This window comes from Poecile atricapillus, chromosome 9 (genome assembly GCF_030490865.1).
Source record: "Poecile atricapillus isolate bPoeAtr1 chromosome 9, bPoeAtr1.hap1, whole genome shotgun sequence".
NCBI classification, from domain to species: Eukaryota; Metazoa; Chordata; class Aves; order Passeriformes; family Paridae; genus Poecile; species Poecile atricapillus.
The window spans coordinates 7,410,899-7,438,245 of NC_081257.1; the positions used below are offsets into that span (position 1 = coordinate 7,410,899).

A 27,347-nucleotide genomic window follows, 5' to 3' on the forward strand; every position below is an offset into this window, starting at 1 on the left:
TCCAGGGCCTCCCTCCAGCTGCTGGTATTGGCGTGCACGTCTGTGCCTGCTGGCTGCCATCAGCTGCCGCGGGGAGCCGGCCTTCTGAAATATTAATTGTCACAGCGCTAATGAAACTGAAATGTCCCGAGGTGCCTCCCAGGGTTGTTCCCGGAGGGTAAGGTTGTTCCCTCTGTTGACATACCTGTGAGCTGGGAAGCAGCGGGTGTTGGTAGAGGGAGAACCTGTCCTTGCTGGCATCCTCAGAGGTGGGGCTGATGGGCTTGGGGTCAGACAGGGAGCGCTGCATGGTCTTGATGGGGCGTGGCAGCGTCTGCTGGCGCTGGGCTAAGTCGGTGGTGAAGTGCTTCTGTGGGGGGACGTGGGCCTTGTTCAGTCGCTCGCTGGTGGCAAAGGAGGACTCCAGGAGGCGATGGGGGGACAAGGGGGAGACGGGTGAGTAGAGGACCTGGGGAGAGCGGGGTGGCTGGCGGGTCACCAGCTGGGAGAGGGATTCGGCCGGCAGATGGGACTGGTAACCAATTTCCAGGGGATCCGGCTTCTTCTTCTCAAACTTGCCCAGGGTCTGCTGCCGGACCGTGTGGGGGTCCAGGGGGCCTGTGCTCACTATTTGGAGGTTGGTGGAATAGGGTGGGATGGTGGTGGGCACTGTCAGCTGGGGGACCACGACGCCAGGTTGGGGAGCTGGCTCTGGCTCTGTCTGGCAGGCCAGGCTCTCACCCCGCTGCGTCTTCTCTGGGGCTGAGATGTACTTCACGATCTCCACTCGGGGGTCATGGGTGGTGATGTGAATGGAGGGGGAGACGCGGAGGAGCTGATCGGGCTCTGTCTGCACCGAGCAGTCGCTGATGGTCTGGATACCCACGCTGGCTGTGCGGGTTGCCCCATCCGTCTTGCCCTCTGTGCTGGCCTCAGCATGCCGTGAGGCCCTGGAGCGCCGCCGGCGCACGGGCTGCTCCCACTCCCCACTGTCTTCCTCATCCGTCTGCACACTGCAGTCAGCGCTGCGCCGCGTCCGCCGCCGCCGCGACAGCATATACCGCTCTTCGCCGTCCTCCTCATCCGTCTGCACGCTGCTGTCGGCCATCTTTCGCGCCGCAAAGGTCTCCTTCTCATAGGCATCCCTCAGCCGTGGCATCGAGTTCCTCTTCTTGATGCCCCGGCCAGGCTCCCAGGACTCCTCGACTTGAAGTGACATGTCTGAGGCTGAGCTGCTGAGTGGCCGCTGTGGCATGGGGTAGCGGGGACCGGCGGGGCCCTCTGGGGGCGTCTGGCCTGGTGGGGGCCATGCCTGCCCATTGTGCGGCAGCACCCGCGGTGCCTCGGTGGGCCCCTCGGGTGGGCGGGCAGTGGGCTCCACGGGAGTGGGGAAGATGGTCTTCTGCCGCTTCTGCTCCTCCAGCTGCTGCTGCAGCTGGTGCTGGAGCTGATGGATGTGCTCAAGCTGGAGGCGCTGCTGGGCGAGCTGCTCCCGTTGCAGCGCCAGCTGCGCGTGCCGCTCTTCCTGCTGCTGCTGGAGCACCTGCTGCTTGATGCACTGCAGCTCCTGCAGCTCCCGCTGCACCAGCAGCTGCTCCTTTTCCCGGTGCCGCTGCAGCTCTGCACGCTCCCGCTCCAGCTCCTCCTGCAGCCGCAGCTGCCGCAGCTTCTCCAGCTCCACGCGCTCCCGCTCCAGCTGCAGCACATGCTCCTGCTGCTTGCGCTGACGCTCCTCTTCCCGCTCCCTCTCCTCCCGCTGAGCTCCATCCAGTGGTGGCTTGGGTGCCGCAGCCACTGGCCCGCTCTCCTTGGGGGCTGCTGGTGCTGCTGGTGCCTCTGCACGGGGGGCAGCTGGTGGCGGCTCTGCTCTCTGCAAGCCACCAGCAGGTGCGGCGGGGGCAGCGGGTGCTTTGGGAGCGGGAGCAGCTCCCACCGCTGCTGGTGCTGTGCTGGTGACGGGTTTTCCCAGGTAGACGGGTGTCTCCATCATCGAGGCTGCTGGGGCCGTCCGGCTCGGGGCTGGGAAGCGGTAGAGGCCCTGTGCTGCAAGAGGGACACGGGGGGTGACAACTGGCAGCCTGGCCAAGCTGGCCAGTGGGACTGCTGCCACACTGCCTGGGCCATAGGGTCTATATAGCCCACGCAGCATGGGCCGCAGCACTGAGGCCGGCTGGGTGGTGATGGGCAGCGTGGAGGCGATGGGGGTGTTGATGGTGGAGTAGATCATGCCGTCGGCAGCCCGCACTGTTGCGGTGGAAGGAAGGATTTGCCGGATGGTGCCCAGGCGGACACCAGGAACGTTGTACTGTGCCAGGTTGCTGAAGCCCTGCCGGCCCTCAGGGAAGTTGGGGTTGTACATCCCACTGGGTTTGGGGGGCACAGGGCCCTGCTGCTGAGCTGCCAGCCCCCCTGTGCCCCCCTGCCCCTGCCCACTGCTGGGGCCATAAGGCAGCACATCAGGGCCATTAGCATGCCGGCCCCCGTACTGGTCCATGGAGTTGAGGGCAGCACACATGCGGCTGATCTCACGCGCCGTGGTGGCACTGTAGTGGGCCAGGCTGGACTCCTGGAAGCTGGCCAGGTCCCCCCGCTGTGAGAAACGGTAGTCGGAGTAGATGTTGGAGGCTGAGCTGTACCTCCGCATGGGGAAGGGGTGGCTCAGCAGCTCTCCTGGTTGGCGGAGGTCAGAAAAAGAGCCGTACTGTAGCCCCTGGCCCAGGTAACCCCCCTCAGCAAAGCCCACACTGTAGGAGTGCTTCATGGTGCTGAGGTCCACAGCGGCATCACCTGCTGCAGCAGGGAAGGGCTGATCCCCCTTTGTGTGATAGTAGCTCATCCCGATTTCAGAGAGGTTCGTGTCTGACATGGAGGAGTAGAGACGTCCAAAGGCGCTGGCTGGGTAAAACTTCTGCTCCTCGTAGAGCGCAGGTGCCGGGGCCGGCTGCTCCCGGTAAGGGAAGGTCTCTGGCAGCTCTGGCTCTCTGCTGCCATACATTGGCCCACCAGCTTTCCGACCAGGCACCACTGCTGCCTCCCCGGTTTTCTTCTCTGGCATCTTGGAGGTGGGGTTAAAAGCACCTGTGCAGCTGCCACCAAAGGGGAACTTGTAGACCATGTCACAGCAGGCCACCTGGCTCTCCGGCTTCACGCCCGTGAGGTCCAGGACATTGGCTGGCACCTCCTCCTTCAGCACTTTGGTCACTGGGCCAGTTGCTGCCTCCTCCATCTGCACCATCATCACCTGGGATTTCTTGCCACCCAGGGCAAGGAGAGGGCTCTGGCTCTTCAGCTCTACTGGCACTGCCCGGTACACCTCCGATCCTGGCTCTGGTGGGAAGGACTGTGGGACACCGCTGGCATTCTGTGCCCCACCGGTCTGTGTGAGGAGCACGTCCTTCTTCACCATCTGGCCCGGCATCCCATACCGTGCAAATTTGGTCTGGGGGGCAGCGGTGGGCTCAGGCTTGCCACTGGCCACCCCACTGGCTCTGACAGTGGCTGTCTGGACACCCTGCTCCACCTGCTTCACCTGCGCCAAGCACACTGGGCTCCCGGTCCCCTGCCCGAAATCCACACGGCTCTGGAAAGGGTCTCCGTAGACCACAGGTTGCTTGGACTGTGAGAGAATCATGGGAGAGGCGATGGCCAGGCCAGCAGTGCTGGCGGCAATGATGGCGTGGGGCTGCTCCTGGGCATTGAGGTTGATGATCAAGGGCTGGATGGCTGTGGACTGCCGGTTGGGGATGTGGTCCAGGGTCAGGCAGTACTTCCTGGCTTCAGTGGCTAAGGATGTGAGATCCATGCCTTGGTCTGTTATGATGATGGGGGCAGACTTCAGTGCGGTCCGTAAGTCCACAGCATTGCTGCTTGGCACCTTGGGCCCTGGCTCCACCCGGGACGTGCCAGGGATGGAGGAGATGCGGCAGAGGGAGATGTTTTCTGCAGGGAGTGCTCCCCAGCTGTACAGCCCTGTGATGCCATCAGCAGCTGAAGTCACGGCAGGTGCTTTCTGGGCATGGTCCTTCACTGGCTGTGCCCTGATGTAGGCACCTGTCGGCTCCTCTGGCTCCGGTGTCTGGGTATAACCATGTGCCAGCAGCTGCCGGCTTGGCCTGGTGGGGGACGAAGTGGGAGACGTCAAGTCGCCAGAGCTGACTGGCTTGGTTTGGCTGGCTGCATCGGCTGCCAGTGTGATCACCATGAAGGGGGAGTCCTGTGAGGAAGCCTGCCGGGTCAGGCGTGGAGAGCCTGCCCGGTGAGGCGTCTGTGTCCCCTGTGCCACCATGGGGGAAGAAGTGTCCGGGCCAGCAGCAGCAGCAGAAGGACCTTCATAGGAGAGGACTGGGCTCTGTGTCTGCGTGGAAAACTCTGCTGTGGCCTTTGTGGTGCGGGTGGGACTCTGTGTGGGTGAGGTGGGTGAGAGTGGAGGGCTGGAGCTCTTGAAGAACGTGTATGTCTTGGGCAGCGTGGGCTTGCTGTCACTCACGACTGGGATCTTCTCCCTGGCTGTCTGCACACTAATCTCCACTGTCCTGGTTCTGGTGGTGTCCTCGGTCTGTGAGCCATAGCTGACAGTGCTCTTTGATGGAGTGTAGCTTCTCCCAGCTATGGATGGGGCCTCTGGGCTTGGTGAGCTGTAGCTCTGCAGCGCAATCCCCGGGCTGCCTGCTGCTGTTGTCACCGTGCTGGTGCCTTTGCTGTAAGCATAAGGAGTGGTGGTAGCCTTGGATACTGAGCTGGGTGCTGCCGGGGCACTCTGGAGCTTGGCTAGGTCTTGTCCCTCTTTTGCAAAATGCTGAGTGACCCGGACATCAGGAATAGTCTTGCTGGTGCTGCTGTCGGAGCTGGCGAAGGAGACAGGAGCAGAAAGCTGTGTGGGGCTTGTGCCAGGGGTGAGTGGGCCGCCGTTCTGCTTCAGCAGGTCAGCGTAGGCGCTCTCGGCATTGAGGAAGCGCTTCTCCTGGTATGCCTCCTCCTGCCCCTTCACCTTCTCACCCTGCTTGAGGGCCAGGTCAAAGGAAGAGGACTGGTGCATCCTGGAGATGCTCTGTGATGTCTGCAGGATCTCCTCGTACACTGCTCCTGCCTTCGGCAGGGCACTGGGATAGTCGGGCTGGGAGGGACGTGTGAGGCCGCCGTCGTACCGGTATTCCTCACCATATTGGTAGTCAAAGCCGTTCTGGCCCTCAGTACTGCGGTAGCCAACCTGCTGGTAGGTGCTGCTGTAGGAAGAGGCAGGCTGGGCCTGCTGGACCTGCTGCTTCTGCATCATCTCTGCCTTCCTCATCATCTCCTCATAGGCTTCCTCGGCGCTTTTCAGGGGTTTGCTGATGGGCTGGCTGGCACCACTCTCCACCTTCTCTGTCGGGGAGTACAGTGACATGAAAGTGGGCAGGTTGTATTCGCTGCCAGACTTGTACAGCTTGGAGGCCACAGCATCAAAGCTCTCTGCTTCTGAGTCAATGGAAGGCGAGTACTCGGAGCAGGAGGAGCGGTGCAGCTCCTCCATCTCCGCCGCCTGTCGCAGCTCCTCTGTGGGGGAGGCGTCTTCGATGGGGGAGAGATTGCTGGGGGGGGTTTTGGAGCGCTCCCTCCTCCGCTGGGCCCTCAGCTCCTCCTTGTCACGCTTGGTCTTGCGCGCTGTGCTCCGGATGCGCTGCTGCTCCACCTCCCGCATCTTCTCCTGCTCCCGCAGGAGCTCCTCTTCCTCCCGCATCTCCTCCTCCTCAGATGAATCCTCAATGGTGGGCAGCAAAGGGCCGTGTGAGCGATGCCGAGCCTTCCTCTGCTGCTTCACCTCCTCCAGCCGCTGCCGGCGGCTGGGACTGCTGTCGCTATCCTCCTCCAGTGAGGAGATGGAGGTGGGTGAGGTGCCTGAGGTGTAGCTGGGCGTTGTGGCTGGCAGGGTGGAGGAGTACTCGCCCCGTGAGCGCTCCTCAGGGGAGCCTGTCAGGCTCTCCATCTCCAGCTCGGGCTCTCGGTCCACACTGGTATCTGGCTCCTGGCCAATCTCCATCTCCCGGCCATAGCCAGTTGTGCTGTTCAGCTCGATGGTCTTGAATCGCCGCAGCCCACCCTGGGTGGTGCTCAAGTCATCACCCTCCACTGCCTCCACCTCCTTGCTCTCCTCTGTGTACATGCTGCTGGCCCCGTGTGGCAGGCGCCGCTTGGCCGGCGCTGGCTCTTTGCCCTTCTCTGCCTCAGTCTTCTGCCCAGCTTTGGGGACGCTGTATTTGGTGCGCCCATAGCCTTCCTCCTCCTCCTCGAGGTTGTCCTCTTCAGCACTCATCTCCAGGATCTGTCTCCGCATGAACTCCTCATCGGTCACCTCTGCCTCCTGACCCTTGGTCCGGGGGGGCACTGGAGAGAAGCCCCCCTCGCTGCTGTCCTCCACATAGTCATGCCGCAGCTTGCTGCCAAACTCATCTGAGGACTCCGCACTTTCCCGACGCTCCCGCTGGTTCTCCCACTCCTCATCCTCCTCCAGGATGTCCTCCAGCTCCTCGTCTGAGTCAAAGGCTTCAGGGGTGATGGAGAGGTACCGTGGCCGCTGCTGTTGTCGCTGGTCCTCCTGTGGCTCTGTGCGGCTCTTGCTACGTTCAGGGGACTCTGTCGGTGCGCCCCGGCCCTCCAGGAGAGGCCGCATGCTGCTCTCCAGCTTGGTGAGCTCAGAGGGGCTGGGGGGGCTCTGCCCAGCCAGCCCTGTGCTGCTCAGCTTCTCCTCTTCCTGCTGCACCAGGCCGGTGATCTCACTCTGCGAGCTGGAGATGCCATCGGAGGAGTAGCCGGTGTCGCTGAGGCTCTGGGGGCTGCGGGACAGATCCGGGGGATAAGGCTTGCTGCCGTCCTGCAGGCGGGGGAGAACACAGCGTCAGATCCAGGCAGCTCCTACAGATGCTGCTCCTACATTCCTCCAAAATGTCTCCCAAGGAGCACAAAGAAAGTCTGGGCACCATTGGGAGCCAGCCCAGAGCAAAGGCTGGGGGCTGCCCTGTGTCCCCCAGTTCACTGGCACATCAGCAACTTGTCTGTGCTAACAATGGCAGGTGAGAGGGTGTGCTGCAAGCAGGGATGGTACAGCAAATGGCCCCAGGCATAAAGATATTAGGGAACTAATAAATATGTTTGAAAAACTGGGCCCCCAGCCCCCAAGGCACCCTTCAGAAGCAGGGCTGGCCCCAGCATCCTTGCTAGATTCCAGCAGAAATAAACAGCCCCCTTTAACTGGCTTGACAGGCAGTATGGGGGACAAGTCTCTGAGCCATGGGGACTGTGCCATCACACCCAGCCCCGGTGCTACTGGCAGGACCTGTCACCCTGCCAGCACAGAGGCACCATGGACTACTTGACTTTGGAGACACAAGGAGTCTCTTCCCTGGGGGCTGCACATCAGCGAAGGGGGCAGCCATTCCCTCCCAACTGGTGGGGACCTTCTGCCATGCCCCCTCCCCATGGGGGCTCTGCTGGCTGCTGCTGGGATGGTTGCTTGTGGGGAAACATGATCCCAAGGCAGTCAAATGTTTCCCCAAATTGTTTTGAATTTTAGAAAAGATGGTATGAAGAGCTTGAAAAACACCCACTGCTGCAACATGGAATGCTGGAAAATGAGTTTTCCATTTGACAACAAATCCCAACTACCTTTATATTATTTTAAAAGAAATCCAAAGGCCAGACATGACCTGAACTATCACGTTTTGCCCGAACTGATGTAATTTTAATAAAAAGAAGGCAAATACCAGCATGCTGCCATGGAAGGTCCTTCCTCATTTGTAGGCACAATTACTGATAGAGGCACAGCTCAGTACCACGCCAGCCCAGGGATGTTCGGAGCTGGGTACACCCTGAGAGCTCACCTCCTGCTCCTTTGCCCGCGGCACGTCGGGGAGTGCCTGGCCCTCCTTGGTCTCCACCTCTGGTTTGGGGGTCATGCTCTTCCCCTTTGGAGCGATGCTCTCAGGAGCTCTGGAAGGCTCTGGGGCAGCTTTGGGCAGGGGCTTTTCCTCTGCCGGCACCGGGGGCTTCTTTTCTGCTGGCGGTGGGGGCTTCTTCTCTGCTGGGGCAGGGCTCGGGGTCCTGCTCTGCTCAGCAGCCCGGAGGCTCCTGGCGGGCGAGGGTTGCTGCTCGGGAGGTGCCACAGGCTCGGCAGGCACTGGCGCCGGCGTGGGCGCTCTCTGCTGCTGGCCGGCGGCGGGCGGCTGGTGCCGCGGGGATCCAGTGGATGGCGGCTTTGGGGTAGGCAGTGGCATCGGGGCAGGGTCGCCGAGGCTGCCTTCGAGCAGCCGCTGAGTTTGGCAGTTCAAGCACAGCCATTCGTTCTTCTGCAAAAGAATGGAAGGAAAAGTCCTGTTGAAATTCTGGGAGCTTCACCCCAGCAGGGATCTCACGGAGGAGCTCTGCTGGTGGAACACCTGGCAACAGTGCCGAGGACTCAGCCCACCCAAACCAAATAACCAGCTGTGGAGGGGCATGCAGCATCATAGCCATACCCTGCAAACCATCCACATCCAGCTTCAACACATCCCTACCCTTGTCCAGAACCCAGGGATGTTCAGCCAGAGGTACCATGGCAGTGGCACAGGGATTGCACACTCTCCAGCACAATCCCTCAGCATCATCAGCTCTTTGATTCTTCAGCCTTGTGGTATTTCAGTTTAAAGTGAAATTAAACAATCAAAGGCAGATTATTACCGTAGCTTTACACTTCTCAGCTCCATATAGCTCCTCTCTCACTCTGATTTGTTTTCTTTGATACAATAAAGGTTTAATAGCATAATCATAACACTTACGGCTCTTTTTTTCTAGGTTAACAAAAATACTGGGTACACAAGTACGCCAGAATTTCCCAAAGATATTACCCAAAGTACACGCTGTGCAGGAAAAGAACAAGACAATCTTGTCTAGTGAAATTCTCAGCAAGAGCTGTCGTTTTATGGCCTGGAAAAAGCAGAGGCAAGCGGGGTTGTGAGTGGCAGAGAGCCCGCAGGGCTACGGCAGGGGCTCTGCATTAAGAGATCAGAAGCGCTTTCCTCCCCGGGGTCACCCAAGGGCTATTTTTACCCACCCAGGAATGTCCAGGAATAGGGGCCTGACACTTTTCCTTTAGACATTTCAGCACCTTAAATCTTCCTGGTTTTGCTGCTAACAGTACAATATGCTCCAGATTCTTTTCCCAGACTTCTCCACGGCTCCCAAAGCTCAGGGTGGCCAACCTCAATGGGTGGCTGGCCCTGAGGAGCTGTCCTGCTGTCAGAGGTGGTCTTGGTCTTCAGCTGGACCAGCCTGGGGCCAGGGCTGTGAGCCAGCTGTGTACCCTGGGGCCATGGTCTGCCTGGAGAAGATGAGGCTCATCAAAATGACATTGAGGAAACAGCCTCAGGTGGTGCTAGGGGAGGTTTAGATTGAATTATAGGAAAAACTTCTTCACTGAAAAGGTTGTAAAGCACTGGAACAGGTTGCCCAGGGAAGCAGGGGAGTCACCATCCCTGAAGGGATTTAAAAGATACGTGGATGTGGTGCTTAGGGGCAGAATTTAGTGGTGGGCTCGGCAGTGCTGGGATAGCAGTTGGACTCCATGATCTTAAGGGTCTTTTCCAACCTGAACAGTTCCATGATTCTAATCTATGCCTCTAAATCCCACACCTATGGGACAGAAGCACTGTGATAGCCTTGTCATCTGCATCCCAGGAGTCTCCAGGTTATGATGAGATGCTGGAGATGCCTTGCAGCTGCTGGTGGCCAGGAGCAGCAGGGCTTTCCCACAGACACTTCTTCACTCCTGCAGCAATCCCGCCCAGGAGAAGCCATCCTCTCCAGGGAGCAGAGGGGCAGGAGGGCTGCTCCTGCAGGAAAGGGGCAGGTGTAAAACATCCTCCCAAACAGCACCCTGCAGCAACCCCTGCTCTTCACACAAACATCTTAAGAATACATTAGGGCTTTGGAGGGCCATTAAAAAAATCCCTTTCAGTACAGTAATATTTAATTACTGCTTAATCAAAGAGAAAGTCTAATTAAGGGCCAAGTGCAGCCTATTGTATCTTAATGATTGCATTTGTCTTCTTTTGTTTCAGAACTCGTTCCCGTGCCTCTGAATCAGATCTGCTCACCCCACTCTGCTGTGTAATAATTCCAGGCCACAGAAGGAAATGTGATTGTGTGACACAAATTGAAACCATGCCTCATGGAAATATGCGACCTTTCATTTTTCGTTCAGGAATCCCATTTTATTTTGCCAGATCTCCCTCCCTGATGCAGGCGGTGAGGGGAGGGCACGGTGCACGATGCATGAGTTGGATGTGTCAGGGCAAAGCTCAGCTCAGCTCCTGCCCATACCTGTCTGCCACACCATCACACCAGCTCCCAGCATGGTCCTGAAGGAGCTGGAGGAGATCAGCTTGCCTTGAACTACCCAGCCTGCCTCACTCGGATCCTTTATACACTCCCTGAATGGGGCATTGTTTATCTTCATGATGTCCCAACCTGCCACACTTTGGTGACTGGGGAGCTCTGCATATGTGATGGGCACAACTGCTTTTGCCCTTCCAGGGAAAAATTCAAGCCCAGAAAGACCATGGAAGGCCAACACTGGCCTCCAGGTACCAACTGCAGATGCTGAGTGCCAACCAGGTCCCATTCAAGAAGCCCATGGAGAGGCAGGTGTCACTGCTGGTGTGATCTCATCAGCATGAGGCTTAGGGCTCCTCCACAGGCAGATGATCACAGTACTAATCTATTCCATGGGAATGCTCATCCCTGGAAGTGTTCATGATCAGGCTGGAAGGGGCTTTGAACAACCTGGTCTAGTGGAAGGTGACCCTGCCCATGGCAGAGGGGTTGGAATGGGATGAAGGTCCCTTCCAACCCAAATCGTTCTATGATTCTATGATCTGATATCTCTGCAGGTTGGTCTGAGCCTCCTCCCTGAGGTTCCTCCCAGCTGTGGCTCTGCAGCCATTCCTCTTGGCAGCTGCCCCAGTTTGAGCAGCTCACCCTGCCATCCTGCTCTCGTAGATGTGACAGCTCGACTCTTCATGGGACCGCACTGGGAAGTGGATAAGGGAAAATCTCTGTTAAAAATAGCTCTGCCAAAAAGATTGTGGAGCTCTACTCTGAAATGCCCCTTGTCTTTCAAAGCAGGCAGGAAGGCCTAGGTACAGCAGGAAGGCAGGAACCAAGGAAGGGCAGGCAGAGAGGGTCCTTGGGCTTTGCCAGCTGTAAGAAGTGCCAGCCAAGCCCCAGAGACATGCAAATTGAGGCTGGCATATGCTGAGTTTGCATTTTCTCTTACTGGCTTTTGCTTCAGCACCTCTGGGGTCTTACAGGTTGAAGAGAAGCACCCTGTGCTTCAATCCAAACCCCTGTGGAAAATGACTGTGAGGCTGAAAAGGCAGAAAAATAGCAAAAGGATAACTGAATTTTCCTGAGCTGTGGGAATGCCCCATCCTTGTGACAGCCAGTGCCACGTGGAGCTGTGTGTGAGCACAGACCGTGCTGCAGCAGCCAGCACAGCATTTGCCATCACAGCTCACACTGGCTGCAGTGAACACTCCAGCAGCAGCAGCAGCAGCAGATGTGAGCTGCCCAGCTCCCACATGCACATGAAGGAGAGAGAAATCCTGCCCACAGCAGCTGTGGGAAGGTGGAGGCAAGCAAAGCTGTCCGTGCCAGTGGGAATGCCTCCGGTAAATAATTGCGAGCTCTTCTTTCAGAGACCTCTGCAGCCCCATCAACCGCAGCACTGACACCTGTTGTATCTGGGGACTAAATCCCAGGGGGTCTCTGAGGATGCTGAAGCTGAGGCACCTCCCAGCCTTGTGCCAGTGTCCCACGCTCTGCTGGTGACAAATGATCCGTCCCTCTCCCGCAGTGTTATCAGCTCGGTGTTTGGTTATCCCACTGCACCTCTGCTCCCTCTCCGAGGGACTGGCTCTGAAGCAGTTTCCTCCTCCATATAACCTGGCCTCAGGCATTTCCCAGAGAACACAGCCAAGGGGATTAAGCTGCCCCTGAGAAAAATGCAAACATTGGAGGAGCGGCTGCTTTGCTAACAGCTTGTAAATCCCCATCGAGATTAACCAGATCCCACGAAGATAATAATAATTAGGCTGTATTTAGTGCTTTACATGTCCAAACCCTTGGATGCCCAGGAAGCCAGGGTGCCCCTCGCTGGGGTGGAAAGTGGGTAAGGAGCTTATGGCAAAGGCACGGCGGCTTCTGTCTGAGTCTCCACACTTAAAGATGCTGGAAACCTTGGCCCTGATCAGGATGGGGATTGGGCCTTGCTTGGCACTGAGGTTTGCTGCCTTAGAACCGCTGTGGTGGTGGGTATGGGGGGGTTTAACCATGTGGAGCACAGGTCTGGGAGCTGGGGCTGATGAAGGCTGTGGCATGCAGGGAAGATGGGCAACACTGCTGGGATGCAGAGCAGGCTCCAGGCGGAGGAAAGCATCAATAATTAAGAAGCGGGATGAAACTAAAGATGAGATGCCACCTGAAATGAAGAGGCCCTGGCATGGCAGGGCGCACTGGAACACAGCCAGCCAGAAGTAGGGGGGTTAGGCTGCTGGGGGCTGCCCAGCCCAGCTGGTTATCAGCTTACAGCCTTTGAGGGTCACAGCCCTGATTCCTTGGGCTCTCTGCTTTCCTTGCCTCCAAAGAACTGGGATTTGCAGAAGAGTCACAGAAAAAGTGGGTTTCTGGAGAGACAATCAGTGTTGGTGGGGTCATAAGAGGCAGGACAGAGTCCTGGGCACAGGGCACGAGGGACTGAGAGAAGGCAGCTTCCTTTAAGACATTGTATCTAGGTGGGAAGGACCGTGCCAGTTTACAGCCATGTGAGTGGCATCAGGGGATGCCGGGTTTGGCCACAATTCCTGCTGGCTCTGCTGAAGGGGCAGCAAGTGCTGTGCCCATGGCTGCCTGTGCTCCCTCTTGGGGGGCGAGGCAGGGTAGGGGGGGTCAGCAGTGAGGGCTGCAGGGATGGGGGTGCTCCCAGCCTCCCCAGAGCTCCAGAGCTGGCTGGCAGGTGGCCACAGCCGAGCTCGCCAACCTCCACCGGGTCTTACCCTGCAATTGTTTTAATTTACTAATGGGCGACAACAAAACTGTAATTAACAAAAATAGAAGTCTTCCCGCATAATTCTGGTCAACGTTACCACTTGGCAAGTTAATTAAATGCTCAATTCCCCCAGCGCCGCTGGGTTTTTTTAATGATGGAGCCAGAGAGCCTCAGCATCACAGTTAAACATGAATTCTCTGTTCAATGACTTGGAGGTCTGAGAGGCTTGGTGGGAGCCAGTGGTGCCAGAAGTTTCCCAGCTTCTCCAGTCAGCAGCTGGTTACCAGTCCCACCATCCCCACCAGCCCCTGGGCTCCTTGGCTCAACCTCTCCAGTGCCTGGAAGATGCTCGGCCATGGTCTTTATCCCCACGCACACTGCTCCCCACAATCTCACCCCCGGGACTCTCCTGGTTAATTATTCTCTACACCATCTATTTTACACAATCAAAACAGTATCTATTAAAATACTGGGACAAAAATCTGTACAAACTAAGTAGCATGAGGTACAAGTATCTCGCAAGCCAGATCTCATCTCCCAGCATTAAATGCAGTGAATCTCACCAGAATATTTCATTTATTTGCTGACAAGTACTGTGCAGGGCTCATCACTGTGACAGATGGATGCCTGGAAAATATGGAAAACACTTCTGGTATCTGAATCAAGATCCAAATTAACAAGAACCTCATAAAATCACTTCCCAAGCCCTCTTCTCAGCCCCACTAGCAGGAAAGCTCCCTTTAGGAGGGCTCCTGACAACCAGACACCTTCCACACACCTTCCCACAGCAGAAATGGGGGCATCTCACCGTGTGATCCCAGTTCCCTAACACTCTGCATCCTTGTGCTCAGAACACTGCAGCTCTGTCCGTGCTGTGCATGGTTTTTAGCACAGTGTTGAAGGAAAGGGACTAAATCATACTTGATGACTGGCTGCCAGGGCTGTTTCAGACCCACCTCAGCCAATTCCAGGGGTCTGCCTGGCAGGTTCCCCACCTTCTAAGTGTTCCTGTACCCTTCCCAGGCAACCCTGGTGCTCACTCATTTCAGATGAGTGAGAAATAAGTGAGCACAGGCTGACGTTTACTCCCCCTTGGATTCTGCCCATTCTCCCAGCTGAACTCTCCAGAGCCCCTCCAAATCCCCTCCCCACACCTCTGCCGAGCACCTCTGAGCTGCCACAGTTTTGGGATGGGGGGAGGTGGGTGAGCTGAGCAGTGCCAAAGGCTCTTCTCTGGGATTCCTGATTACAGAGGGAAGGATATACAACAAAATCTGACCAGAGCATGTTCACAGAGAGTGCTTTGAACAATCATGTGCCATCAGCAGACAACCACAGGCCTGGTTTTACCTCCACCCCAGCCCTTATCTCTCTTAGGAGGCTGAGGCAGTGATGGGATTTGAAACGAGGGCAAGGAAAGAAAACGTGTGCTGTGACAGCGGAAGCACCAGAGATCAGGAGGAGAGATGGAGCACACGCAGGAGGTGCTTGTGGGATCTGCACCTGTGGTGAGAACAGACCAGAGGGAATTCAGGTGCCCCAGTACCAGACCAAGGGAAACTGGGGGCAGTGCACAGACAGGGGCATCCCTGGGGAAAGCGTGGGGTTGCGTGTCCCACACCATTATTTACAGCCACCTCCAGAACACAGAACAGGGCAGAAAGTGTGGGATATTTTATTACCCTGATTATGCCTTTTTTGCTCTAAAACCACCTCAAAATCCCACTCAAGCTAGATGCAGAACTGTCTGCATTTGTGCTGCTAACTGCAATGCTCCTTCTGAAGCTTAGCACATGTCTAGATACAAATATATATATATAGAATCTGTAAACAAAATGGAGCACTAAATGGAACTCCCAAACAGTGGTCAGCAGAGCAGGTCATGTCTCTGGACCCCAGCAGCCACACACTGATGCCTGCTAGGATGGAGGAGCAAGTGGAGCATCCTTCCCCCTGCCTGGCTCCCTCACCCACAGAGTGGAATGCCACTCCCAGCGTAACGCCACGGGCTCCCGAGTCCATCTGCAGGGAAAGGCGGAGAGGGGACTGCACACACCTCGGGCAGCTGAGTCTCCTCAGCTGCCAACTGCTCCACACTAATTGACTTCATTACCATCAACTGGGCAAGTTTTAGCACAACCCCGGGCTTGCAGATCAGCTCCCCTGAAAGCCACCACAGTTATTTCAATCCCTTGCTATATATAGTGTTTGACTAAGCCACCCAGTGATGTGTTTTCCAGCAACAGACTATTCTTATCTGTTCCTGTGGCCTGTCTCAGGCTGATGGAGCTGATGGTCCCTCCCCAGCTCTATTTTAAATGTGTGTGATGTATTGATGGCCTTCACACAGCAATAATGTGATTAAAAACAGCATAGGGTAATGAGCTCGTTGGGATGAGCTCTGCCTCACAGGGCTTGTTTTCTGCCTCCCATCTGCTCCACTTCATCCCTTCTCTGTGCTGGGACTACTCTCAGGTGGAAAATAGAAAGAGAGGAGGGAAGAAGCTGCACACGATGGCTGAGCACTGGAGCTGCTGTCAGCATGTTTGGAGGGAAGGGAAGGACATGGGCAGAGGCATCTCCCAGCCCCATGACAGCTGCAAGGAAGATGGTGTGTATTGCACCAGTGCCCCGTCCCCTCCCCAAATCTCCCCAGAGCAGACCTGGAACAGGAGCAGGGTGTCAGCTCCACAATCCATCCCCTTTACTGGGGATGGAAAGGGGAAGACAAGTAGACATGGGCAGCCGGACAACAGCCAGGTGCCAAAGTGGCCATTGCTGTCCTGTTCCTTGTCTCTGCCTTCCCCTTGCACGTCTCATCCCAGGGATTACACTCCCTTCTCCTGGCTGCAGTAGGGATGCAGTGGCCCTCCACAGCAGAGCCTGAGGGTCAGCAAAACAGCTCCCATGGGGCTCACAGCCTCCCACCCTGCGGCTCAATGCTCCACATAGCCAGCAGAGGATTATTCCAGCTGAAAGTCTTTGACTGATGAGTAATAGCAACGCTACCCTCCACTCGCCTTCGAGGAATAGCTGTGCTTTTGCCAAGTCCAGCTTATTCCACTGCAGCAGCCGATGGCCAGGCCGGTGAACGCCACCATGCCAAGGGGAAAGCATCGCAAGCCTCTGTGGCCGTAGGAGAGCTGCAGATGGGGTTGTCCACCATGACCAGCCTGGACCAGCTGCAGCTCCTTGCCCAGCTGCAAACCCCACTGGCTGTGACCTTGGGTCAGGGCATCCCATCCTGGCCAGTACCTCCTGTGGCAGAAGTGAAGGCGGAATCACAGAATTATGGAATTGTTTAGGTTGAAAAAGAGCTCTAAGATTGAGTTGAACTGTTACCCCAGCACTGCCAAGGCCACCACTAACCCATGTCCCAAGTGCCACATCTGCATGTCTTTTAAATCCCCGCAAGGGTGGTGATTTTACCACTTCCTTGGGAAGCCTCCTTCAGTGCTTGACAAACTTTCTGCAAAGCCATTTCTCCCAATGTCTAATCTAAACCTCCCCTGGCACAACTTGAGGCTCTTTCCATTATCCTAGCACTTGCTACTTGGGAAAAGAGACCAACCCCCTCTTGGCTACCATGTCCTTTCAGGTTGTTGTTGAGAGTTGAAGTTTCCCACTGACCCTCCTTTTCTCCAGGCTGAGCCCCCTCGGTGGCTCCTCAAAGGACCTGTGCTCCAGATCCTTCCCCTGCACTGCTGCCCACTGCAGTAAACAAATGGACTTTTTGGGGTGCTGACCTGTGGACAGGTATCCTGCTCTGCCATCCCCTGGGCTGTCCCAGCTACTCCCAGAGAAAGGGTCCTTCCCAAATCTGGCTTGACAGAAGCTGAGGAAAATGCCACCAACTTTTCTATGCTATCAGGAACTATGGTGTTAGTCAAGCTCAGACTATTTTTTGATATTGTTATTTCACTGTTGGACCTGAAAAATTTTATTCCACATTACGGGGAAAACAGCTCACCTTGACTGACCCAAATGCCAAGGGGCCAATTGGACAACCTGTTTGGGACCTCTGGCTGGGACCCCAGAATAAACCACTGGCTCTGGCATCTGGCTGAAGCCCCCACAGCCAGCAGCTCCCACCCTGAAGCGTCTCATCCCCTGCATCCCTGTGTGGCCGTAGCTATGAGCCAGGCTCCCCCTGCTCATCTCTGCCCATCTTCCATCCCTTCCAAAATTAGGGCAGCTGCTGCGGCAGGAAGCACCTTCTGTATTTTTGGAGCTTTAAAAAAAAAAAAGAAAAAAAATCCTTTTTGAACAGCAAGAATGTTTCTAAGTCAAAGGATTTGAACTATTTTGCAATCAAGGAAGCGTATTTCCAAACGAGTCGAAGGCGAGAGCCTGGGTGCTGTGTGGGCTGTGTGAAGGGGCTGCTAAAAAAGGGTACACAGCTGTCCAAAATTTGGAAACCGGTGCTTTTGCAGAATATATATAGATATCCCTCCCCACTCAACATATTTCCTTCCAGTTCATTAGATTAAAAAAAAATAACATTTAAAAAAATCAGTAGGATATTGAGGAGAGCACTTTGATGCTTTTGGCTTGTCTAAAAGCCATGGGACCAATTCCCAGGGCTGTGGGTGAGCATCCATTTCCCTGGGAATGGCCTGCTGAGCAGCAGTGTCACTGCCATGCTCCTGCACTACCAGACATCCAGCAATAAACCAGCTGCCTTTGGGAATGGGAAGCAGAGGTGCCACCTCCCAGCAGGGCAATGGTGGTGGAGATAAACATGAGTGGGTTTCCCTGGAGATGGTGAGTAGACATGGAGGCCAACCCCAACCTCCTTCAAAAGGCCATTCTCTCTGTTACTATCAGCCACTCCCATCTGCACATGGTCACCCCTCAGCACTTTGGTCAAAATTTCATATTTCACCCTTAATTTCCCACAGTTGCCACCACTGGGTAGCAGCTTTGACACTCATTTATCTCTGTTATTTCCAATCTGGATGTGCTCCTGTTTTTTCTTGGCTACTGGCTATCACCACACATCTTCTGCTACCTTGACCATTACCTGATGCTTCCTTCTGCAATGAGAGGGTGGAGATAAAACTGACCCTGGCCTGGGATGGACTCAAGATGGAGCATCTTTCCAGAGAAGTGGGAGAAAAGTCATGTCCAGGCTGGACAGCTGGAGGTGCAATGATGGGAGGTGACATGTGAGCAGGTGCTGAGTATTTAAGAAAAAGGATAATAGGAGGAACAAGAGAGGAAATCTGATGCTGAAAGCACTTTTCATTTTCCTTTTCACTGAGCCTTACTATTCCTCTCTGTTTCATCTTGGAGAAAGAGCTAAATTAACTACCAGCTCAGTTCCGAGAGACTGGATCCAAATGGATGAAGTATTAAGAAGATTTTCTGTTCACAATAAAATCCAGGCAACGGTATTAAAGCAGCAGAGGGTTTGGTCTGGTTTTCACAGATTAGCTATGGCTGTCCCAAGGATGGCAAGCTCTAATTTTCCCATTTTGCTCCAACGTGACATTTATAGAGTTGTCTGGCTCATTTCCAGTCATTGCAGACCAGACTGGGATGACCATCACCTAACCATGCAGAAGAGAGGAACACAGCTCTTGTTCTCCACCATGTCCAAGCTCCCTGTCCCTTCTCACCCACACACAGACCAGTTGTTCCCAGTGCACCCTCCCTGAGGACTCTGCTGGGTTCCTGCCCTGGCACTGCCAGGAATGCACTCACTGAGAAGCTGCATCTTCTCAGCAAGCTCCAGTGCCATCCAGCACAGCTCTCCCACTAGCACTGAGCCAGGAGTCTACTCTCCCCAACTGATAAAGAAGTAATATATTGTTCATTTTTGTCTGAATCGATCTGGCCATGCATTGTAATTTACTCTGTGATCGGGTACTCCTTAACAAGATTTATCAGCCTGCCAACCAGCCTTATCTTCAACAGTACCCATTATCAGGATGTATTTCTCAGCCAAGGTTAGCAGCAGCAGGAGCATCTCTGAATGCCAGCTGCATGATAAAAATCGCACAATAACGCCCAGAAGATGTGAAGCAGGTCCATCGAGAGCCCATATCCAGTCACCATGGACCCCAGTCCCATTGAAGCAGGTGTGGTGTAGGTGCAAGGTGTTCCTTGTGCCTGTTTCACACACGTTTGACAAGGTACCTGACTCCTCAGGAGCCATTTCAACCCGCATGCAGAAGATTTCAAGTCTGCAGCAAAAATAATGCCTGCTAAGGGAAACCTGGCCAACTCTACAGAAAACAAATACACTATATGTTTTTTCAACAGAATGGAAGAAAATCCAAGAAAAGCTAAGTTTATCAGAGGAGTCTTATTTAACCAAAACCTTCTTTTTTCATAGGCACTAGTGTTGACTAAAATATCCAGCCATACAACTAAGTAATTTGCTGCATCTGATAAAAGCAGATTCAAGCTGTCTGATTGCTCTGTTTTAAATTGCAGAGAGCCCCAAGTGTCTATCAGACACTCATTTCCAAACCAGAAAAAAATCAGCATCTTGGGAAGCTTCAGCTTCCTCCCCCTAGGAGCTGCTGAGTCCTCTGTCCTCTCACAGAGCAGTCCAGCAGCAGCAAACTGGGTTTGAACCTCTTTCATGATCACAAGGGATTATTTTCAAAGCAGGCTGGGGAACCATCAGTGGTATGGCTTGAAAGCTCAGGACATCACAAACCAAAGTCCTGCAGTACCTGCACATAAAGCTTTCCAAGCTTTAAAAATAGTTTTATTTTTTTTTAATATTATCCCAAGAGACAACCCTGTGTTGGCAGAGACCAAAACCCCCACGTGGAGGTGGCTGAGGCTACTCAGGGCTGTACTGCTAAGAGCCACTAAATCCCTCTTCCCATGGTCCTTCCATGGCGAGCAGATATAGCACTGGAGACAGCTGCATCCACAATTTTTGCCCTGAAATGCATGTGTGCCTAGAGGATTGGATGCTTTGGTTTCTGTGGGCAGTGTTGCTTGACCACATTAAATGACTGCTGCTTCAAAAAAGCCCAAGCACCCTGCTCCAGGCTTCAAGGCTGTGAGTCCTAATTCCAGCAGCAGAAATATTTTAATTAAATGAACTACCTTTATGGAATAAATCAAGCGATAAGCTTGAAAAATTAACTCCCATAATCTTTCATGCTGCTGTGCGGGTCAATAAACTATTACACTAAAAGGCTGGGAAATGTTCTAGAAACATGAGTTGTTACAACCGAGATGGATGAGCCATTTTACTTCCCAGATTATACAGAGCAGCATCTTTCCACACTCATGCCTTGCACACCCTCTCCCATCCCCTTACCTGTTGCCCATGGCAGAGCTGGAGTGGCATGGCCAGCATCTCCCACCTGCTTGGGGTACAGTTCCCAACCATCCTCCCCAGGAACACATCCCCCGTTCTCACCATCTGTCCTTATCCTGAGTGTTTCCTGACTCCTCACAGCCCACATTTTGGGCACTTTGATGGAGTCAGGAATCATGAGCTGCCTACAGAGGAATAATGTGTCTTGGCGGGGCCAATTCAATTTTCATCATCTTCAGAATTCATTTTAAACTTAAGATTCTTTTGAAAACCACCTTATTTTAACTTAAACTTCTGTTAGGAATAGCTGATAGCCCCCAGCTGGCACGTGGTGATTTGGTGTGACCCTAACCTGGATGGATGTTCCCACCAGCAGTGCCCAGTCTCTCTGGAGCCAGGAGATAGGAACTGGCTACAGCTGTTGGGGTGGAAGAGCTGTGACTTTCCATCTCAATAGTAAATGCAGCAAGAATGAAGATGAGAAGCCAAAAAGAAATGAATTGGTGAAGTTCGCATAAAATGGTTGCTTTAAAAAAAAATTTAGAAAATCATATGAATCACATGTTTAGTCAATTTAGTATGATCTGTGAAGGCGTTTCCTTCCCCAGCTGCCCTTTCTGCAGACAGACAGATGCCTGTGGGACTTTGTGGCTCCTGAAGCCGCAAGAGGAACCACCTCACATAAACCCTTTAAGCAATTTAAGAAGCTCCACTTCAAGAGTAGTTCGGGGCCACTGCAGAAACCTGCTCCTCTAAAGGCTGGCAACACTCCCCTGACTTCCAGCCTGAAGAAAAACCCAGATTTGTTAAAAATACTTCTGCCTAGCTCTAGTTTGCTCCTCTTCTCCTCATGTCCTATTTGCTCTCGGCAAACAGATGACTGTTGGTCATACTTAACAGCTCTGAGTAAACCAGGGAATTATGTAAAGAGGGGAATTTCACAGCTCCTTCGCAGACCCGAGTGAGGGTGTTTGTTCCCAGCAGCCAGTGGGATGGATTTGCTGCCACAGCTCCCTCACCCGAGCTGCTACTCAGCCATGCACATCCCCAGGATCCAGCTCCAGAGCCTGGACAGAGCCCACACCTGCAGAGCCATGGGCAAACCCACAGATCCTGTCCTCAGACCCACATCCACACTTTGTGGGGTTATTCCCAAACCAAATACCTTATTTCTTTGTCAAACTAGGGTTGCTTTTCTTTTTCTTTGAGAATATTTTGTCTCTGAGTCAACCAAACCCTTCTGAAATCAATGCTAACGGCTTCAACAAGCTTGGGAACCAGGTGCTCTTTGAGCTCCAAACAATTAAAATATCCTAACCAAAAAAAATCTCTAAAACAGCCCTTCATGTCGGAGCTCAGAGACTGCTACTTATCTCCCAGTCATGGTACAAATAATTGCCTAAGGCTGCTGGCTGTGGCATGGGACAATACAAAACATTCAGTGATCCCATCTGAAAATCCCCAAACAGATCTGTAAAATTAAGAAATCTGTCTTACCGCTCCCAAAGGCGTCTCAAATTCCCCCAAATCCTCCCTTTGTGTTCCAGTGTTTTGTTGTACTCTCTTTTCCAGTATCCCATGGCAATGAGGTCTCTGGACTAACTGTGGAAAACATCTTCTCCCCAGCTCCCAACCTCACCTTTCTTCTTGGTTTTGTGTTGTGAGAAACACACAAGCAGATGAAGGACTCTGCTCTGCCATGTGTTGGGACACCCTGCCGTGAGTATTCACATTTTTGGTGCAGAAAGGCCCCCAGAAAATCTGCCCTTGAGGCTTTTCATCATTCCAAGGAAAAGGTTGGTGGAGGTGGTCCTACATATATTTCCTTACAGTAACTCCTTCACAAGGAAAGCACGGGAGAGGGCATCAAAGGATAAGAGCAGCACAAAGGACTTGGGCCACTCTCCAGAGACTTAAGGTCTCCTAATGTAGGGTTTATTTCACTTAAACTATCTAAAAATTGGGCATCCAGTCTCAGCAAGTCACCATCTGCCCCAGGTGGGAGATGAGCATTTCCACAATGAGAAGCCAAATCCCTTGCAAGAAGGCATCACCCTGGGTTGGTACCACTCTTTCCATCAACTTGGAGAGATAAACCTGAAACTGGGGCAGGGATAGGGGGTAGACAAACCCTCCCCTCCCATTCCCAGAGGCCACAGCTTGCCCAGCAGAGGGTCCCTGTGCTGAGCAGCCCGGGCAGAGCAGAGGCTCCCTGAGCACAGCACCGCTCACCCGCAGCACGCTGCCTTATTTTAGCAGGCAGAGCAGATGGCAGTGGGAAGATGAGGAGGCAAAGCAGCAGTGAAGAGAACACTTTGGAAATAAAGCCCCATGCTCGGCTGAGGGGGTCTGGTGCATTTTGGTGCTTGTAGCCAGGATGAGCTTTGAGGCAGCTCAGGGGTTCGCTGGTGGGGGACCTATAGCCATGGAGAGGAGAGACAGGGAAAAGCCTGCCCTGGTTCCCAAATACTGCTTGGCACAGACAGGGACAGCTGGCACTGGCTCAGCACGGCCTCAGTGAGGCAGAAACAAAATTGAAATAATCCTCAGCAAAGGAGGCAGAGCCTTTGCAGAGGCTTCCAGCTCTGCTGAGAGGGTGCTTGGGCCAGGGGCTGGGGAAAGCTGGGATTGTTCCCTTCCCCAGTGTCACCATGGATTTCTGTGTGGCTGAGCCTGAACATCTCTCAGGGCTGGATCTTCCCTGTCTGAAACACGGGATGCTCTGCAGAGCACCCTGGGTTTTGTGCCTCTCTGAGCCTCTGCAGAGCTGGGGACCACAACAGCAGCACACAGGGACCAGTCCAGCACTGAGCTTGGACTGCAGGGTGTGCTGGGGAAGATGGTTTACTCACACCTATCCTGTGCTACCTGCCAGCACAGCCCCACTGTGCCCCAGAGGCTGAACCCCACAGCGTGGCTGCTGGGATGCTCAGAGATGACATCCACATGGGACAAGAGCCATGACATCCCAGCTTCCTCCTGTCCCCTCCACCTGGTCCCACATCCACTGTGACCAGTGGGATAAAGCACAGCAGGAACCACAGCCACAGTATCCCCCAGATCCCTGTGCCTCCACTTTGCCCTCCAACACACAAAATGTAACTACAGCAGCTGCACCTTTCAAATTGTTTCTCTTCCAGACACCCCAGAAAGTTGTTTAAGTTGCAAAGTATTACCTGGGGCTTTCTCATCAGCTTCTTAATTAGCTGAAACTATTTGCTTTGTTGGGGAATCGTTTCCAGGAGCTCCTAAAGAGCTTTAAAATCAGCTCTAGGAACAGCCTCAGAAGTGAAAGGCATTTCAGCCGGGCAGCAAGTCCAGCACTGGGCTACACTTCTGCCCACCCCCACCCCACCCCAAAAAATTCCATTCTCACAAAGAATTGAAGTAATTTTTAAGAAAAAGTTTGATATTCGCTTCTGTTAATGCAGGAGGCTCTCCTCGCTGAGCTTCTCAAGCTGCTACTCTCAGGCTGGGGGCATATTTAATTCCTGGATTCCTGGCATTACCCTTGCTGGGAATTCCAGCTCCCAGCTGCTCTCAGCGCACCTGGTGTTTGGCTGTGACTGACTATAAACCAATCACCATTCGGTTTGCAAACAACTATTTAACAACCCAAAAGGAGGATGTGTTTTTCAAAGAGAAGGTGCCAGCATTCCTGTTAATGGGCTGCTTACTTAGCTCATTTTGTGTACTGCCTAGAAGATCTCACTTCTCTAGGTGCCATTTCAAGCAACAGATTTAGAAACTCTTGGCAAAGTACAAAGTAATAAATAATTTTGGATGTCCTTTTGCCCGAGGGTGGATACATGAACTCCTGCTCAGCTTCCTGAGGGTGTGGCTCCCTCTTCAAACTTTGTGTCCCATTTCTTGTCCATTTTCTTACATCTGGAAAGTATTGCCTTTAAAATTTGGGGGATTTTACATTAAAATTAATTGGGTGGCAGAGCTGCCACTTGCAGATGGAACCCTCTTTCATCACCCCCAATGCTGGAGGTGATCAGTCCCAAGCAGATCTTCCCTCTGGGAGATCACAGAATCCTAGAATAGTTTGGGTTGAAAGGGACATTCAAGATCATCTAGTTCCAACCCCCTGCCACCTTCCACTAGACCAGGTTACTCCAGTTACTCCAGTCCCATCCAGACTCTCTTGAACACTTCCAGGGATAGGGTATCCAGAGCTTCTCTGGACAACCTGTTCCAGGGCCTCACTATCCTCACAGCAGAGAGAAATTCAGTTTGCACTGGAGCAATCAATGTCCTTAGGAAGCAGGCAAGCCCCTGGAGACACCAGAGCCCTTGCTGGCCCAGCCTCTGGCACTGTCCTCAGCTTTGTCAGTTCCTCAAGGGACATTTCCTAAAATTTCCCCATTTTCTCTGGGAATTATCACACATTTGATGGAGCATTTTATCCCCCTGGTGCTTTCTAAATATTGCAGGGTGAACACACAAGGGAGGGATAAGTGGAAGCCCAAGCTCTGGAAATATTCACAGGAGCAGGAAAGGGACAAGAATCAAAGTAGGAAAGGAGTGCAATCATTGCTGGATCAAGCATAAGCATCTCTGTTAATGCCCTGGCTTACAATTACAATCACTTACGTTAATAATGGCACCTCCTGGTTAATCCCTCCTACGCTCCCAATCGTTGGAAAGGAACTAGTTTGCAGCTTTATGTGAAGAAAGAGACTTATGGAAGCATCAGGGTTTTTAAGGAATCCTGTCTCACCACCAAGGAAGCTGTAGCGTGGCTTCTGTCTGCACTGTGGAGCAGCTGCTCTTAGGCACAAAAAAATAGGGACACATAGGAAAATGAATATGTTTCAGATTAAATGACAGGGGCAGAGATGGTGCTGAATGGGTTGACTGAGGGCTAAATGAACAGGGAGTGGAAAATGGAGGGACATGTCATTCCCTCTTCTGCTCTGTGGAGAAAATGCAGATGGAGGAAGCCAAGGTTCACAGGGTCCTGTGACAAGGCTTTTAAGCAGGTAAGAGGCAGATGAACCCCCTGGAGGGGGTCAAGGTGTCTGTAAAGGTTTGGTACCCAACTCCTCCTCATGCCAGGATGTGAGTGCCCCGAAGCCATGCAAGGATTTCCTCTGGGAGAATAGAAAATTAGTATAAATAAACCCATTTCTAGCATGTGGGACTTTCCCACCCAGCACCTGCCCTGGGGTGCCACATGGGGACCCATTTTCTGTGAGGGTCTCACACCTCCAGAAGACAAACTGCCCCTGTGAAACATTTTCCTCTCAACTTACATAGCAAATGTCAACCAAAAAGTCATTCAGTCACGTGTTTCCACTCAATCCCTGGACCTTGTGGCAGAAAAATCATTGGAAAGGTGGCTGTGAGGTGGCCACAGGCCACACTAATAGCTCCACCACTGAGACTGAAAACCAGGGTAATGTAAGAATGGAACACTGCTCAAAATATCCATTCAGAGACCTTCCCAGGCTCAGAATCCTGGTATGCTTCAAAGAATGAGCTTGCTTTCATTTTCTATTTCACTTTGGTGTTTATTTTAGCTTCAGGCTGGTGCCATCCACCTTCCCCAGCTCATCAGCTCAGTAACCAGGCCAGGAGGAGGAGGAGGAAGGAGTAGCTCCTTAGTGTACCTCCCTGGTCCATTCAGCTTTCTGCCTTTTCACATGCTGTGAGGTTTTGTGCTTTGAAATAAGAGGCTGAAGTGCCCTGGCTCGCAGGGCTTGCTCCTCACTGCTGCCTGGCAGAGGATGGCTGCGTGCAGGGAATGCTGCACTGGAGCCTGGGTGGGTCCTGGGCACTGCAGCACTGCAGAGCCCCCATTCCCCCAGCAACATTAATTATACAAGGCCTCCCTCTCCACCACAGAGGAAGGCTTTGTTTCCCAGGAGAACAGAGTTTACTCTGCTGCAAAGCAGGGAGACTTGAGAAGAGTCTCAGCTCCCCATCCCACATCTCCTGGTGGTGCCACCTGATGGGACAAGTTTGTGTCCCTCTAGGAAAGCCTCACCAGCAACCTGATCATCCCTGCCCATGGTAGGGGGATTGGAACCAGATGGGCTTTAATATCCCTTCCCACCCAAACGATTCTGTTGGAACAGAGGAAGAACAGGAATATCCAGCTGGCCACCTCCTGAGAAATAATTTTTAACCACACCAATAATGCCATTTTTTCCCATAGAATTCAATGTCATTTCTTCCCTTGCCCAGCAGCATTTTCTCCAACACCCAGTGTACTCCTTGGGAGATGGGATGTTAGTCCTTACCTCACATGGCTCGCCCCAGCATATGTGTAGTCAGGAAAACAGGGCATCCCAGCACACAGCAAGGGCTGAATCCTGAACTACATGGTATGTGGGACACTATTAAACCAGGGTGAATCCCTGCATTGGTTGAGTTGTAAATACCACAAACTGTCCTTCAGGTCCTGCTGATCCTTACAGAAGGACACAGCCTTCAATAGCACACACTGTGATAAAGGCTTGGACTTTTGTCAGCAGCACAGCACCAATGTCCTTCCAGTTCCCAAGCTGCCCATGTGGACTTGTCCTGCCTATAGACTTTACCAGCACAGTTTGGATGTGGCAAGAAAGGAATCAACATAAGAGCCTGGCCTGAGCTAGCAAAACCCATCCCCAACAATCACATCCCATCATCAGCATTCCCATTGGATTCTTTCCCAGCATGGCCACACGCTTCACCGTTGGCAGCTCCTCTCCTCACACATTTTATTCCACAGACCTTTACAGATCCTAAAGTCTGTAGGATACAACCACTGGGCAAAATACCACTGGGCTCAACAACAAAAACGATGGTGCTTTGGTAAGTGGATCAACACCAGGAAACTCAGTCTGAGATGCTCCCATTTCTGCTGGAAAAATGAGCATCTCCACTGCAGCCCAGTCCTAAAGCTGCCTCCTCCTCAGCCCACTCAGAAATCCACTGTTACAAAGCCAATTAAACGCTCGATTAAGTGTCCCAACATGTTCCCAAATAAAGCATTAACATGGCATGTTATTAAAAAAAATAGAAAGAAGAAAG

General features: G+C 53.3%; 1 protein-coding gene across 2 annotated transcripts in view; it reads right to left on the minus strand.

Moving 5' to 3' along the window:
* Positions 1–27,347, minus strand: part of BSN (bassoon presynaptic cytomatrix protein) — an 88,754-nt gene that overhangs the window by 7,456 nt on the left and 53,951 nt on the right. For both annotated transcript variants that reach the window (XM_058845025.1, XM_058845024.1), the window contains exons 4-5: positions 7,833–8,297; positions 185–6,826 (exon numbers count right to left, since the gene is read on the minus strand). In XM_058845025.1, coding sequence (XP_058701008.1) covers positions 185–6,826; positions 7,833–8,297 — 7,107 coding nt within the window. The remainder of the gene's footprint in view (positions 1–184; positions 6,827–7,832; positions 8,298–27,347) is intronic.